Genomic DNA, 13,154 nt, shown 5'->3' with positions numbered 1-13,154 from the left:
TAACATTTATAAGGAGTCTGCAACACCAAGCAAGCAAATTCTAGGAATATAAGTAAACTTAATGAAAAAGAAAAGGAGTGATAATGAGAGATGGAATAAAGGAAGAAGACGGCTCTCGGAATAATGCAGACATATAACATGTTCTGGTGTTAACCGTCAGCGCCTAGAAATATCAAAAACCAATTGAGCTTGATATCCATTAATTTGATTCCATCTGTCTCACTGGGAGGATTCATTATTATCTAGCTCAAATTCAGAGGCTGCTTCATCTTCCTCTTCTAAACAGTCAATTCCATAAGCTGCATGGCCATGTCCAAATGCCTTGATATGATCTTTGAGAGATCTTTTGTGTTTGAAATCAGATCCACAAGTGCAATACCAAAGTTTCCCACAATTCTTTTCATGGGTTCTCCAATCACCTCTTACAGCAAAGGCCTTGCCACATTTTCTACACATGAAAGGCTTGATCCCATGCTTTCTCTTGTAATGGGTTTGGAGCGTCCTGAAGTCTTTGAGTGGCTTTGATCTTGGGTGGTCAATGTTGTTCCTGCATCCTGGTGCACAGCAATAGCAAGGAAGCCTAAGCATGGCTGTTGGTTGTGTGCCCCTTAGAGACTCCGGACCTTTTCTGTATTGAGATCCATGCCCCCACATATGCATCTATATATATAAGCAGCAACGTCAATCAATTAGGTGAGAGAAGAAAAATGTCTTAGGGTTATATATTGATAACATAAATGTCACTCGCGTCGGGAAATAGTGAAGGGGTAGATGGAGATCATGGTTTCCTTGTTTAATTAGGTTGTAAAATCATTTTGCTTATAAAATCATCAGAATTTAAAAATAAAAAATAAAAGAGTGAAACTATCCCACTGAATCAAATAGGATCGAGATTCCGTGTTTTTCCCCCGAGTCAAATCAGGACTTATACTAAAGATAGGGAATATTCTGTTTCAAGAGCATTCATGGGTCAAAGGGTTTGGCAGTTGTTTTTTTATCTGCATGCGTGCCGAATTTGGATGGTTTCTGTTTCATATTCTCATATCAAGAACCCGTTTTACATAGTACTTTCGAACAGGTATCTTACTTTTCAAATTGTCTGCAATAAAAGATCAAAACGAACAAAAATGGCGCATGATTAGAGAAAGAGATGCTAGCTTTTATTTCTTTACAGATGAAGCAATCCTATGCTTGGATGTACTAATTTTGCTCTTCAGATTGTGTATTCTGAATGAGATTTTGTTCTTGGACTTTGCTGAAGTCAAGATCATCTGAGCCCTGGAAGAACTGGGATATATATCTTCGATTTTTTACGCCTGCCTACGTGTAATGCGCAAACTTCTAAGTGCAAAAAGCATAAGGCTGTGTAGTGCAATCACATAAAGAGGGACTGATCTTATTCTCGGTTGGACCAGGCCAGGTTGATTAAAACCATACATAATCATGCAAAAAGATGAAAGGAGAGTGAGATGGACGAAACTGTAGATCGAAGAGGAGGAGAAAAAAATATGAACCTTCAAATTAGCCAGGTGTTTATACACGCACGTGTGTGGCATGTGTGTGTACGTATAGACATATATCAAGCAGCAGTAAGGGAATATAAAGCAGCAATAAAGGCAAGGAAACCCTAAGGACCCATTTACTCCATCAGTCCGCTCAAAATAAAAGTAAAAGGTTGAAATCAAGCCAGAAAAGAAGTGTCCAAGCAAAGACAGGAATGGGTTTTGCATGTGTTTGTTTTTTTCCTCTTTAATCCTTCCGGGTAAGATGGGTTTTCTCTTTTACTTGAGATCAAATAAAAAGGGAATTGGACTCATTTTTCTTTTAGGTTCTCTTTTTTGAACGATGAGGATTCAGATAATTAAAGTTACAAACCTGCATGTTGTTGTATCTGTTAAAGGTCTTGAAGCAAAGGGGGCATGAGAACTGTGTTGGACCGATCAGAATGTGAGCAGGGGTAGGAATCCAATACTGTCCCTTGTTGAGCCTGTTTGAGGGATACCCAGAAGCAAGAGTGACTTCATCTTTATCAGAGATCTCTGTGGAGGAGAACCTTGTGATCAAATCAGCAGAAGTAGGACTCGGAAGCCCTAAATGAAGAGCCAATGCGACAGTGTCTTCATGATCTGCAGATGTACTAGAGAGCAAGCTTTCTTCCTTCTCCTTGATATTCTTGTCCACTTCCATGGCTCTGCAGGAAGATTCTTGTTCTTCATATCTAGTGGGGCTTAAACCGAGGAGGGGAAGAGCTTCTTTGAGAGGAGGGGAAGGAGGAGAGGATCCAGAGTTGGTGAAAGAGGTCGTGTTGATGCTGTTAGAGAAATAATCATATGAATAATAAAGAGATGGATTGGAAGATGCGGAGGATGAGAAGTGTTGGAGAGAATTGAGGTTGAACCATCCGTTGAAGTAATTGGAAGAGGGATCGGTCATGATGAGAGGTGGGAGCAGAGAAGAGTTCAGGTAGATGGGTTAGAGAGAGAGAGAGAGAGAGAGATCAGATAGACAGGTGACGAAAAGTTTTTAAGGTAGAGATGGAACAAAATAACCAAATCAAAAGAACTGTTTGTAAGGGTACTGAACGGGTTGGAAAAAAAACAAGAAGAAGAAAGAAAAATTACAAAATCAAGATTGATAAAGTGAACCGAATTGAGTATAAAGGAGAGACAAGAAATCACTTGTGAGGTCTATATGACTAAACAATGGACAGGCCGCTCTGTTTGGATTAGAATAGTATTTCATCTCATCATTATTATAAATTTTCTAAATTTTTATATAAAATATAATAAATAATTCATTTTTTTAAATCTCAATTCAATTTTTTCAAATCTCAAAATAATAATAATATTAAAAAATAATATTTTAACAATTTTTTTTAATTTTTATCTTTTATTTAATACCATTTCATCTTATCTCTTAATTCAGATTAGCCCATATATAAAGAAACATATATAAAGAAAGGAGGGAGAGAGAATCGTGGAAAGTACTGTAACCGTGGAAGGGGAGAGAATAATATATATAAGATCTTGGGACTTGAAAGAACAAGCTATTTTTATGGGACACTGTGAAAATAACGGAATTTTTTTTTTTTTCTTTTTGAAAAAGAAAGTTACCTCGACCACCCAAGGATTAATGGAGTTCAATTCAAAGAATGAGCAAAAAGTCCAAAGACAAAGCTGTAAGTTGGATTGGAGGTTGTCCCCCAAAATCGTATTAGTAATCCCATTGGCATGCGAGAGAGAGAGAGAAAGAGAGCATTTTTACTTCGTATAAGACTAGTTAAGTTAACCGTACGTACAAGCTAGGCCAGCATTCCTTTGTAGTTGATCTTTTCCCCTAGTGATTTTGATCTCCTCGTTCGGAAACAACTAGTTCCAATCCAACCCAGCATTTGCTTTGGTGGGCGCGCCCTGGTCGGCTTAGCTATCTTCTTACCAGCAGAGATTCTGTTCCAACCTGACCCCACACTGTTCTGAGCTCTAAAACTGTTTCATGTTTTCATATCTCTCTCTCTCTCTCTCGTGTCTTGGCTGAATGCTTCAAGTCTCCAAGGGCAGCCCATCTGGCTAGCTTTAATTAACTCGTTTCTTCTGCATGTTTAAGGTGATCCAAAAGGCCTCATGTCTCTATTCTAGGTTACATATTAATCAGATTGTGATTAAGGAGAAAATATATAAATATATTACCATGCACATTAATCCTTAGCTTAATTTACTTAATCGAATTATCATTCGAATAAGTGAAATGTTGGAAAACTTGATAACAGAAGAAAATTAAGATCATAGTATAATTGAACTATATTATATATATATACATATATTTATAATCTATCTTTCACGGGAAATTCTTAATGATATTGGGCGCTTGTCTACCTTGGAATTAAAAACTAAAAAAAAAAAAACAAACAAACAAAAAACAAAAACAGAGAAGAAAGTTTCGTGAATCTCTTACTATTCACACAACCTCCACACACTACATTTTTTTTTTATTTTTTTTTCTTTTATCAAATATTTAATATATGAATAATGAATAGAAAAATTAAATTAGTTTAAAAAGAATAAACTCAAAAAAAAAATTTTAAAAAAATATTAAAAATTTTAAAAAATATGGTGTGTGGAGGTTGAGAGGTTGTGTCGCATTGCTCTTCCAGTAAATGGGTCCTTTGAGGATATGATCATCTGATGATCGATCTTTGACAACGAGAAGCAGTAAGTTTGATGGATTCGATTGCTGACAGTTTAAAATGCTTTGCAGGCTTTGGAGCCAAAGGCAGACTAGCAGACATGCATGCATGTGAGGTGAACTAATCATCCTGATCAGTGTGCATGCATGCATGCATGCATGTATGTATGTTATATGTTTATATGATCCCTGCCCGACTATCTACAGCTGTTTTCTTCTTTGCAGCACTTGGAGCTATCACAGAAGCATATATATGGCCGGATGGTGTGAGATCGATGTTATAGAAGCTAGGCTACATAAAATGTTAATATATATATATATATAATAGAAAGCAGCTTGCTGCAACTACTGATCACCAGCTAGCATGCATGGCTGCCCACGTTACTCCCTTTATTAGTACTTAATGCTAGCTAGAACCAAAGGTCTTTTTCCTGCTCGATCTGTATATGCTATATATATATATATATATATGTGTGTGTAATAGTTGGAGGGAGAATCGGTTAATTTAATTGTAACTTAATTGGCCGTATAATATATCAATCTCTCTTTGCAGTAAGAAATTATGAAGGACAATGTACGTTGTTGCGTGGTTCTAATCCACCAAGAGTCCGTCTTCTCTTTGTAAAAATAAAAAAGTGTTCTACAAATTAAAATATTTAATTAATTAATATGCTGAAAATTATTATGAGAGAAATATATATATGTCTTGTAAAAATATTTTACAATAAAATTATAATGCCATATATATATGCGCATATATATATATATATATATATATATATATATATATATATATATATATATATATATATACCGCAACAAAAAAAAATGCATGGATGGATGCATTAATATGGATTCATAGTTTGGCATATATGCGTGCATGGGACGGGAACATGATTAATTTTAATTGGAGGATTTGCATATATATATATAGTTTAAGAAATTGTTAGCGTGCAGGTGAAAAACAATTAATCAATGTACGTACGTACCATTAAATTAGGCTTTACTAGTGATCATGATCAGCTAGCAGATCTAGTAAAAGAAAAAAATAAAAAAAGAAAAAGAAGAAGATCAAATGCTTTTTATAAAGTGATTCAGATCATGAATCACCTGCAACGTACAGTAGATATATAGATACATTCAATGAAATATATATATATATATATATATATATATATATATATAATATATGTGTGTGTGTCAAATAAGTCAGCACATGAAAGACGGGACCATCTAATTTTTCTTAATTAATTGAATAACAGTACCCGCTAGCTCCCTGATCTCTTCCTGAATGTATATTACCGAGAGCAGCTCATTTAGTTATAAGATGCTTGGATTGATCAGTTTATGATCGATATGATCGAGCATGAATGAAATGGATTTGATTTAGAGCATTCCCATCCGCTTTTCTAAATTTTTTCCTCATATTTAAGTTAAAAATAACACTGCCTATAATTTTATTCTAAATTTTACTCATCTTCAAAAAATCTTCTACATCTCATTCCCTATCATTTCTCTATTCTATTAAAATAATATTGTTCTATTCTTTCTTTATTACTTTTTTCTCTCACTTCTATTTCCATTCTTAACCATTAATTCTTTTGTCTTATTCTCTCCTTTTCAAATATTACATTTTATTAAAATTATACGATTTTTTTTTCTCGGATACAATATTATTTTTCAATTCAACATCGGAATTAAAAATAATATTTTTTTTAATATATGCATTTTCCAACGCAATAGTATTTTTTAATATGATTTTGTCCGTATATACTTGAGTAATATTTTATTTGCATTTGTCTAATGATAACATGTTTTTCATTTTCAAGAAACGGTACATTTTTTTCAATTTCTCTAACGGTAATACCTACCCACGTATTAATGATAAATTTTTTTACAAAATAGTACAACGGTAACATTTTGAATTCCTTCCTCCAACGGTAACATGCTTTGTCATTTCTCTAATGGTAACTTTTTTTCTCTTTTCTCCAACGGTAACTTTTTTTATCTTTTCTCCAACGGTAACATTTTTTGTCTTATCTGTAACGGTAACTTTTTTTTATATAAATACGTATTCTGCTTGCATTCACATTCTCAAATAATCAAGTCTCGTCTCCAACTCCCTTCACCAAATGGCTCGTTCTTTCTTTCGTAAATTGCTCACATACTTGTCATCTGATGATGAGTTGGATGCTGTTCTTAATGCTGAGGTTGATGGAGAGTCATCGTGGCAATCGCCAACGTCGTAAGTTTATTCAGCGTGATCATATTCAAGGGCATCAGCGCCTGTTTCACGACTATTTCGCAGAAAATCCAGTATATCCCTCCAATCTATTTCGAAGGAGATTTCGGATGAGTTGTCCCATATTTCTCCGTATTCTAAATGAGGTAGAGGCTTGCGAGCCCTACTTCGTCTCCGGTTTTCTCATCATCACAGCCGATGGGTTAAGACAACTCAAATACAAACAAGTAAAAAATTTACAAAATAGAAAATAAGAGCATTTCCATCCGCTTCCCTAAACAGTTGTGTTTTAAATATGGCTCAGAATAGTTTATAGAAGTTACATCATGTGTGAGACAGGAGCTCAACTAAGATAATGGCTGCAAAACACCAAAACCCCAATTGCCTTTTGCAAAAATGATCACAAAATAGTTGGTGGCCATTCGGGTTTGGATTACCCTGCCATATCGATGGAGCCCCATTAAAAACACTTGTCTAATAGCCCCCTCCCGTGGAGTTCTACATCTCATCATCATAGCCTTACACTAGACATATAACCCCGGAGAATAGGCCTAAATTAGTACCAAACAGCAAATGAAAGCATACAAAGATATTGGGTTCTCATTCAATATAACAACAGGTTATTTAGTTCAAACTAGGTAATTGACACCAACAACAAGTCAGTCCATGGTAACAGGATAAGAGATACCACCACTAGATATGCCAATGATAATTAATGATATCAGAAAAAAGTGATGCACAAACTGATAATAATCCATGCCCAAAGAAGTAAGTCCAGCTCACAAATGTCATGATAATTAATAATTATGCACAAACTAAATAGTTGCAAAACGAACCATGAATATCAACTCAAACACATTATAATTTATTTGAAACATTTACAATACTAATCAAAATAAAATTAATCGACTGAGCCAATAAAAAAATCATCTTTCTAATTCCACTCGGAAGATTTAAATAAGTAAAATTAGAATCATTCAATTAATTTAGTATGAAGACTATGTATAGGTTAATATGGGTTGAAAAATGTCTCAGACCACCAAATCAAATATGAGATTCATCCAAAGTCAACAAAGAAACAACAAAGCACAAAGAACAAATAATTTCCTCAAACATCACCTCTCAGAAAAATGTCGAAGACCACCAAATCAAGTATGAGATTCCTTAAGCCAACATAGGAAGAACAAACCATGAATAATAAAATGTCCAAAAATCCATTAACATGGTTTGAAATTGCTCACAGTAGGTCAAGAACAAATGGGAAGTCCAAACTCAGCACATGTTCAAACACAAACTGAATACTAAGAGTTCGTTTTCGAAATAATCATTAATAGCTCAAGAACAAACAATTTCCTCAAACATCACCTCTCAGAAAATCGTCTTAGACCACATTTCAAATATGGGATTCTTTAAGCCAACATAGAAAGAACAAAGCATGAATAACAAAATGCCCAAAAATCCATTAACATGGTTTGAAATTAATCACAGCAGCTCAAGAACAAATAAGAAGTCCAAACTCAACACAGGTCCAAAGACAAAGAACTAGGCCATTGTTGTTCGAAATTGCTCACACCAGTTCAAGAACAAACAAATTTCTTAAACATCACTTAGAAGAAAAATGTCTCAGACCACCAAATCAAAATGGGATTCCTCAAGCCAACATAGAAACCCAAAGCAGTGAATTAAAAAATGCCCAAACAACAAACAAATAAATCAATGCCAACCACACTGATGAAAAAGAAAAGCAGATCGAGATGCATAACTCCACGAAGTCAAAAAGGTAACACAAAGCATCAAATACAATCAATTTTGAGGACAGATCCAATCGAAATGCCAAACCCAGAAAAGCACTGTCGTAAGAAATTCGGGATCGCAAACATATTTCAGTGGCCAAAGTTAGATCCAAAGGTAAGGAAAAATTATATTACCCACAACATGCATCAGATTCAGCCATGGGAGAGAGATTTTGTGTAAAATCGTGCGCCGGAGAGGACAGAGGCCAGCCATAAGAAGGGGGCTTCAGATCCTAAAATCGTGTAAGAGATGAGTACGACTTACATATATTTGGGCCGATGAAGCAAAACCACCGTCAATGGTGGAAACATGTGCGACAGAGGGCAACGTCGAAGAGGGTAAACCGAGAGTGGAGAGAGAGGAACACACGGGACCAACAACCCGAAAGGGATGAGAGAAAGAGTTGGAGATGTACAGTCGTTCTCCATATTTGGGGAACCATTGTAGCTCCCCTAAAATCAAAGCGTAAAATAGGGAATGGGATGGAAATGAATTTTCCATCCCATACCTAAATTTTCTCCCAAAATTTAACTATAACAGTGTTTTAGTCTACCGGATAAGAATGCTCTTAGATCCAATTGGAACTCGATTCATCATTAGAGAAGCGACACGTAGTACTTTATAATATATATATATATATATATATATATATAAATGATATTTAGCATCCCACTTGAAAATCATTTTTGGCAAATTAAATGAATTCGGCCATTTGGTTTGACACCCATTAATGGCAAGCCGAAACACATCAAATTAATTAACCCATCCATCTCACAGTTGGGCTCGCGGTAAAAACGTGTATGTGTTGTAGTCATGTGATCCACATCGATCTCATACTTTACAATTAATTATTAGGACTTTAACAAACTAGAAAATAAGTAATATTAAATATAATTATAAGTTGTACAAGGGTCGTGTCTTCTTTTTAAAAAACTAAAATTTAGTTTTAAAAGATTAATTTCTTTGTATGAATTTTATATTTATTTATTTTTTTTTATCAAAAAGAATATGTAATTTTTATATATTTTATGACTGTAAATATTATTTTTTATATAAAATATTGATGCCGAAATGGATTATCAATGTTACCATGCATCTTCGATCTTCCTATAATATGTTGATGATATTTAAACCATCAAGTACTACAGTACTAGAGAAAAGATCAGGATCGATGTAATTATTGAAAAAAGAGGATTGTTAGACGTGTAGACGTACATGCAGTAAGCTAAAAGTCTACGCGTAAGATTAATATAATATTTATTAGGCTCAGGCTTCGATCCTAGCAGATTGGTTTTTTTTTTTTTTTTTTTTTTTTTTTTTTTTTTTTTTTTTTTTTTTTTTAACCCTAAAGAGCACGATTGAGTGTGTACATCTTAATTAGGCGAGATCTTGGAGCCCCCCTGCCCATGCATATATATATATATATATATATATATATATAAACGTTTTGTTCTGAAATATCGAGACATCTACCTCTCTATTCCCGTAAATTATCAGCATCTATTACCATTAATGCTTTGGGATTGCTTCCTGCGTGCAGATAAGCCTACCTATATTATATGGGGTTGATGATCGCTACTTTGTCGATCGTAACATAGCATTTGCATGCCACTCCAGTCCAGTAAATACTAAACAACACGACCAACCAAAAGAATAAAATAACGAAGCATGCAAAGTTATTACCAATTATATATCATATTATATATATATATATATATATATATATATATATATATGTGTGTGTGTTAGACTATTCCACTTCGTCATTAATGCATCCAATGAAAGATCAGGTCATGACCTCTTCCTTTTCATGCTTTGTCATTTAAGTAATTACCGCGTAAAATTATATAAAAATGTATCATATCAATAAATGTGATTAAAGATAATAAGATTTAAAGCGCGCTCATAAGTCATAATTACGTATCTTGTCTATATTTTTATGTAAAATGGTTGATTTTCGGGCTTTTAACTCTAAGAAATGAAGTCTCTTTTCTTTTTTGAAATACTAAGAAATGAATGTCTCGTTTGGTTACACAGATGAGATGATAATTAAATAAAATATTTTTAAAATATAATTTTTTAATATAATTTTTATTTTTAGATTTGAAAAAGATGAATTATTTATTTTATTTTGTGTGAGAGTTTGAAAAAATTGTAATGATTATATGAGATAGATGAGATGAGATCATTTGTATTGTGTAACCAAACGAGGCCAAAATCTTGTTTAGTTTTTTTTTTTTTTTTTTCTTCCAACTATTACAAGAGCATAGATACAAGGGACAACAATATCAACATCAATATTCCCGACACTAAGCAGAACAACCTTTTTAGCTAACATATATGCTACTTGATTTGCTTGATCCCTTTTTAGATACCTAAGCTTCCATCCAATTGCCTGCAACAAAAGTTTAATATTTGTAATAAGAGGATTACAACATCCCTCCTCCCCATTCTTTTGATCAAGTATAGCAATAACGACTTGGGAGGAATCACCCTCTAGAAAACAAACTTAAGCCCAGCTCTTTACACAACTTAATAGTTTCAAATAGCCCCTCGCTTCGGCCAGTGATGCATTAGAACAATAGTGCAATGATTTCATAACATTCACTAGTACAAACCCTTCGTAACGTCCGTTCTTGTGGTGGGATTTTAGAAAATAAAATAATTTTAGAAAATGAGACAGGAATTACTGAACATTTTTAAACTTTTTCCTTTCCTTCCCGGGATATAAAAGATTCTATGTTAGAATGCACAGCGGAAAAAGTACCTCAAGCTCAGCTTCAAGAATTGCTCCACGAGTTTTTCCAGATTGATAAACTCCAAGCGTTTCCTCTTAGTGGCGAAAGTGTACTACGTAGTATGGAACTAGAGTAACACTTACAAATCCACAGCCTAAGTATTTTATCAAGAGAGAACAAAAAGAGAGAGAGTCTTTTTTCTATTTTTTTTTTTTTTGATAGGTGTACACAAAACACAATTGAGGAGGACTATATATAGTCCTCCTATGCACGGCTGGCCTTAAAGGCCAGCCTTCAATATTCTTGTGTAACGCATGGCTTTAAGCCATGCGTTACATACGTTACAAGTAACGCATGGCTTAAAGCCATGCGTTACCAGCAGGAGGGGTCAGCCCCACGTGGGCGCCCCTCCAACTAATATCTCCCACTCGCACACAGTGGGCATGACCCCAGGTCAGCATCTCTCTAATGTTCTCAATTTTGTTCATACAAATAAATAGGCCGTGCGACCACCAAGCACAATTGTAGAAAGGAGGGAGTACATACACCAAATCTCTCCCAGAGAAGACCAGCATAGTAACATCCCTAAGGTGTCTGGTCATGTCCTAGACTTATTCGATCGCATCAAGATCAAGCATTTTCGAAACCCTCTTGAGTTTAAAAAAAACTCAGAACAATGCTTGACTACCTCCATATATTTCAATGTGTTCACAACCTTTAGCCGCTACCAAGATGTAGCGTCATTTGTATGACGTCAGCAAACACTATCGAAGATACGATATCGAATAGTCTTCCCTTTACACTCATATCACTCAATTTTGGTCGAACTGCTTTCCCAACAATGCCTCTTTAGACCGTATCAATCATGGCCATAGACAGCATGTCAAAGTAGCAAACATCACAACCTCCATCTCGTGACATAGTCAAAAGTAAAGGACATTTTTTTTAAGAAATGAGACTCACACAGTGAGAAAGAGGGAAATATTTTACTCACTTACTCATATGGTCGTATAAGCACTATAGTATGAAACACATGCTACGGTGGATTTCTCTTTCTCAAAGAGCATATGTCTATATCAACACCGTACAGATCTTAGTCTAGCCGCTCCTTAAGCGTCTAACCCGAATTCCTCAATTTGCACGTCTCCAAGGCGTCAAAGAGGAACTCGCATCTGGCTTACTACAGGTTACATGGATGGTGGGGTAACCCATGCATAGTCCTATCAATGGACCTCATCTTAGCTCCCACTAAGGCGACATAACTTTGTGTCAACCAACTTATCTCTTTGGACAAGTACCTAGGGACACAATGTCTCATCTCTACTCGCTACTTAAGCGCTAGAGGCGATCGCTCGTGTGAGTGAGCCGATCTAAGCCTGTTGACATATCTTGTGTATGCGTATTAAAAACAATACGATAAAGACAAGAACTGAATCATATTGTATTAATATCCCAAAGGAAATGTTACATCTTTATGTCATTTGGAACACAAATTACATTTATAGTCTACGCAGTCCTAGATTCCTAACATGAGACTCGAAGACATCTCTTGCTATAGGCTTCGTTAAGGGATCAGCAATCATGCGACTCGTAGAAAGATGTTTCAGGACCACTTCCTTTTGCGCTATCATGTCTCTGATGTAGTGATATCTGATATCTATGTGTTTGGTTCTTCCATGATACTTTGAGTCCTTAGCATATGCGAGAGCTGCCATGCTGTCGCAGAATATTGTCACCGGATCTGAAGTATCCGTGCCAATGTCTAAATGCTTGAGGAACCTCCGTAACCAAACAGCTTCTTGAACTGCTGCAGAACAAGCTATGTATTCTGCCTCCATGGTGGATAAAGCTATACAGGGTTGTTTCTTGCTGCTCCACGTAATGGCGCCTTGGTTGAGCAGAAAAACATACCCAGTGGTTGATTTGCGCTCATCAAGGTCGCTGCCCCAATCGGCATCACTGTAACCTCTTAGCTGCAAATCTGAACCCTGATAGCACAGCACATAGTCCGCAGTTCCCTTGAGATATCGCATAATCCTTTTGACCGCTTTCCAGTGAGCTAGTCCGGGGTTTGATTGGAATCGACTCACTAAGCCAACTGCATAGCATATGTCAGGTCGAGTACACATCATTGCGTACATCAGACTACCCACAGCATTAGCATAAGGGACACGAGCCATCTTTTCCTTTTCTTTTTG

General features: G+C 35.4%; 1 protein-coding gene across 1 annotated transcript; it reads right to left on the bottom strand.

The window, feature by feature from the left end:
• Positions 1–38: 38 nt before the first annotated feature.
• LOC121238305 (zinc finger protein WIP2-like) lies at positions 39–2,540 on the bottom strand. The gene is made up of 2 exons (XM_041135140.1): positions 1,876–2,540; positions 39–660 (listed from the first exon to the last, which is right to left on the bottom strand). Exons 1-2 carry the CDS (start codon positions 2,431–2,433, stop codon positions 220–222), a joined length of 999 nt encoding a protein of 332 aa, XP_040991074.1. The 5' UTR covers positions 2,434–2,540; the 3' UTR covers positions 39–219.
• Between the last annotated feature and the right edge of the window lie 10,614 nt (positions 2,541–13,154).

This window comes from Juglans microcarpa x Juglans regia, chromosome 7D (genome assembly GCF_004785595.1).
Source record: "Juglans microcarpa x Juglans regia isolate MS1-56 chromosome 7D, Jm3101_v1.0, whole genome shotgun sequence".
NCBI lineage: Eukaryota > Viridiplantae > Streptophyta > Magnoliopsida > Fagales > Juglandaceae > Juglans > Juglans microcarpa x Juglans regia.
Note: the sequence above shows the minus strand (reverse complement) of the source record. Positions and strands in the feature narration are given on the sequence as shown.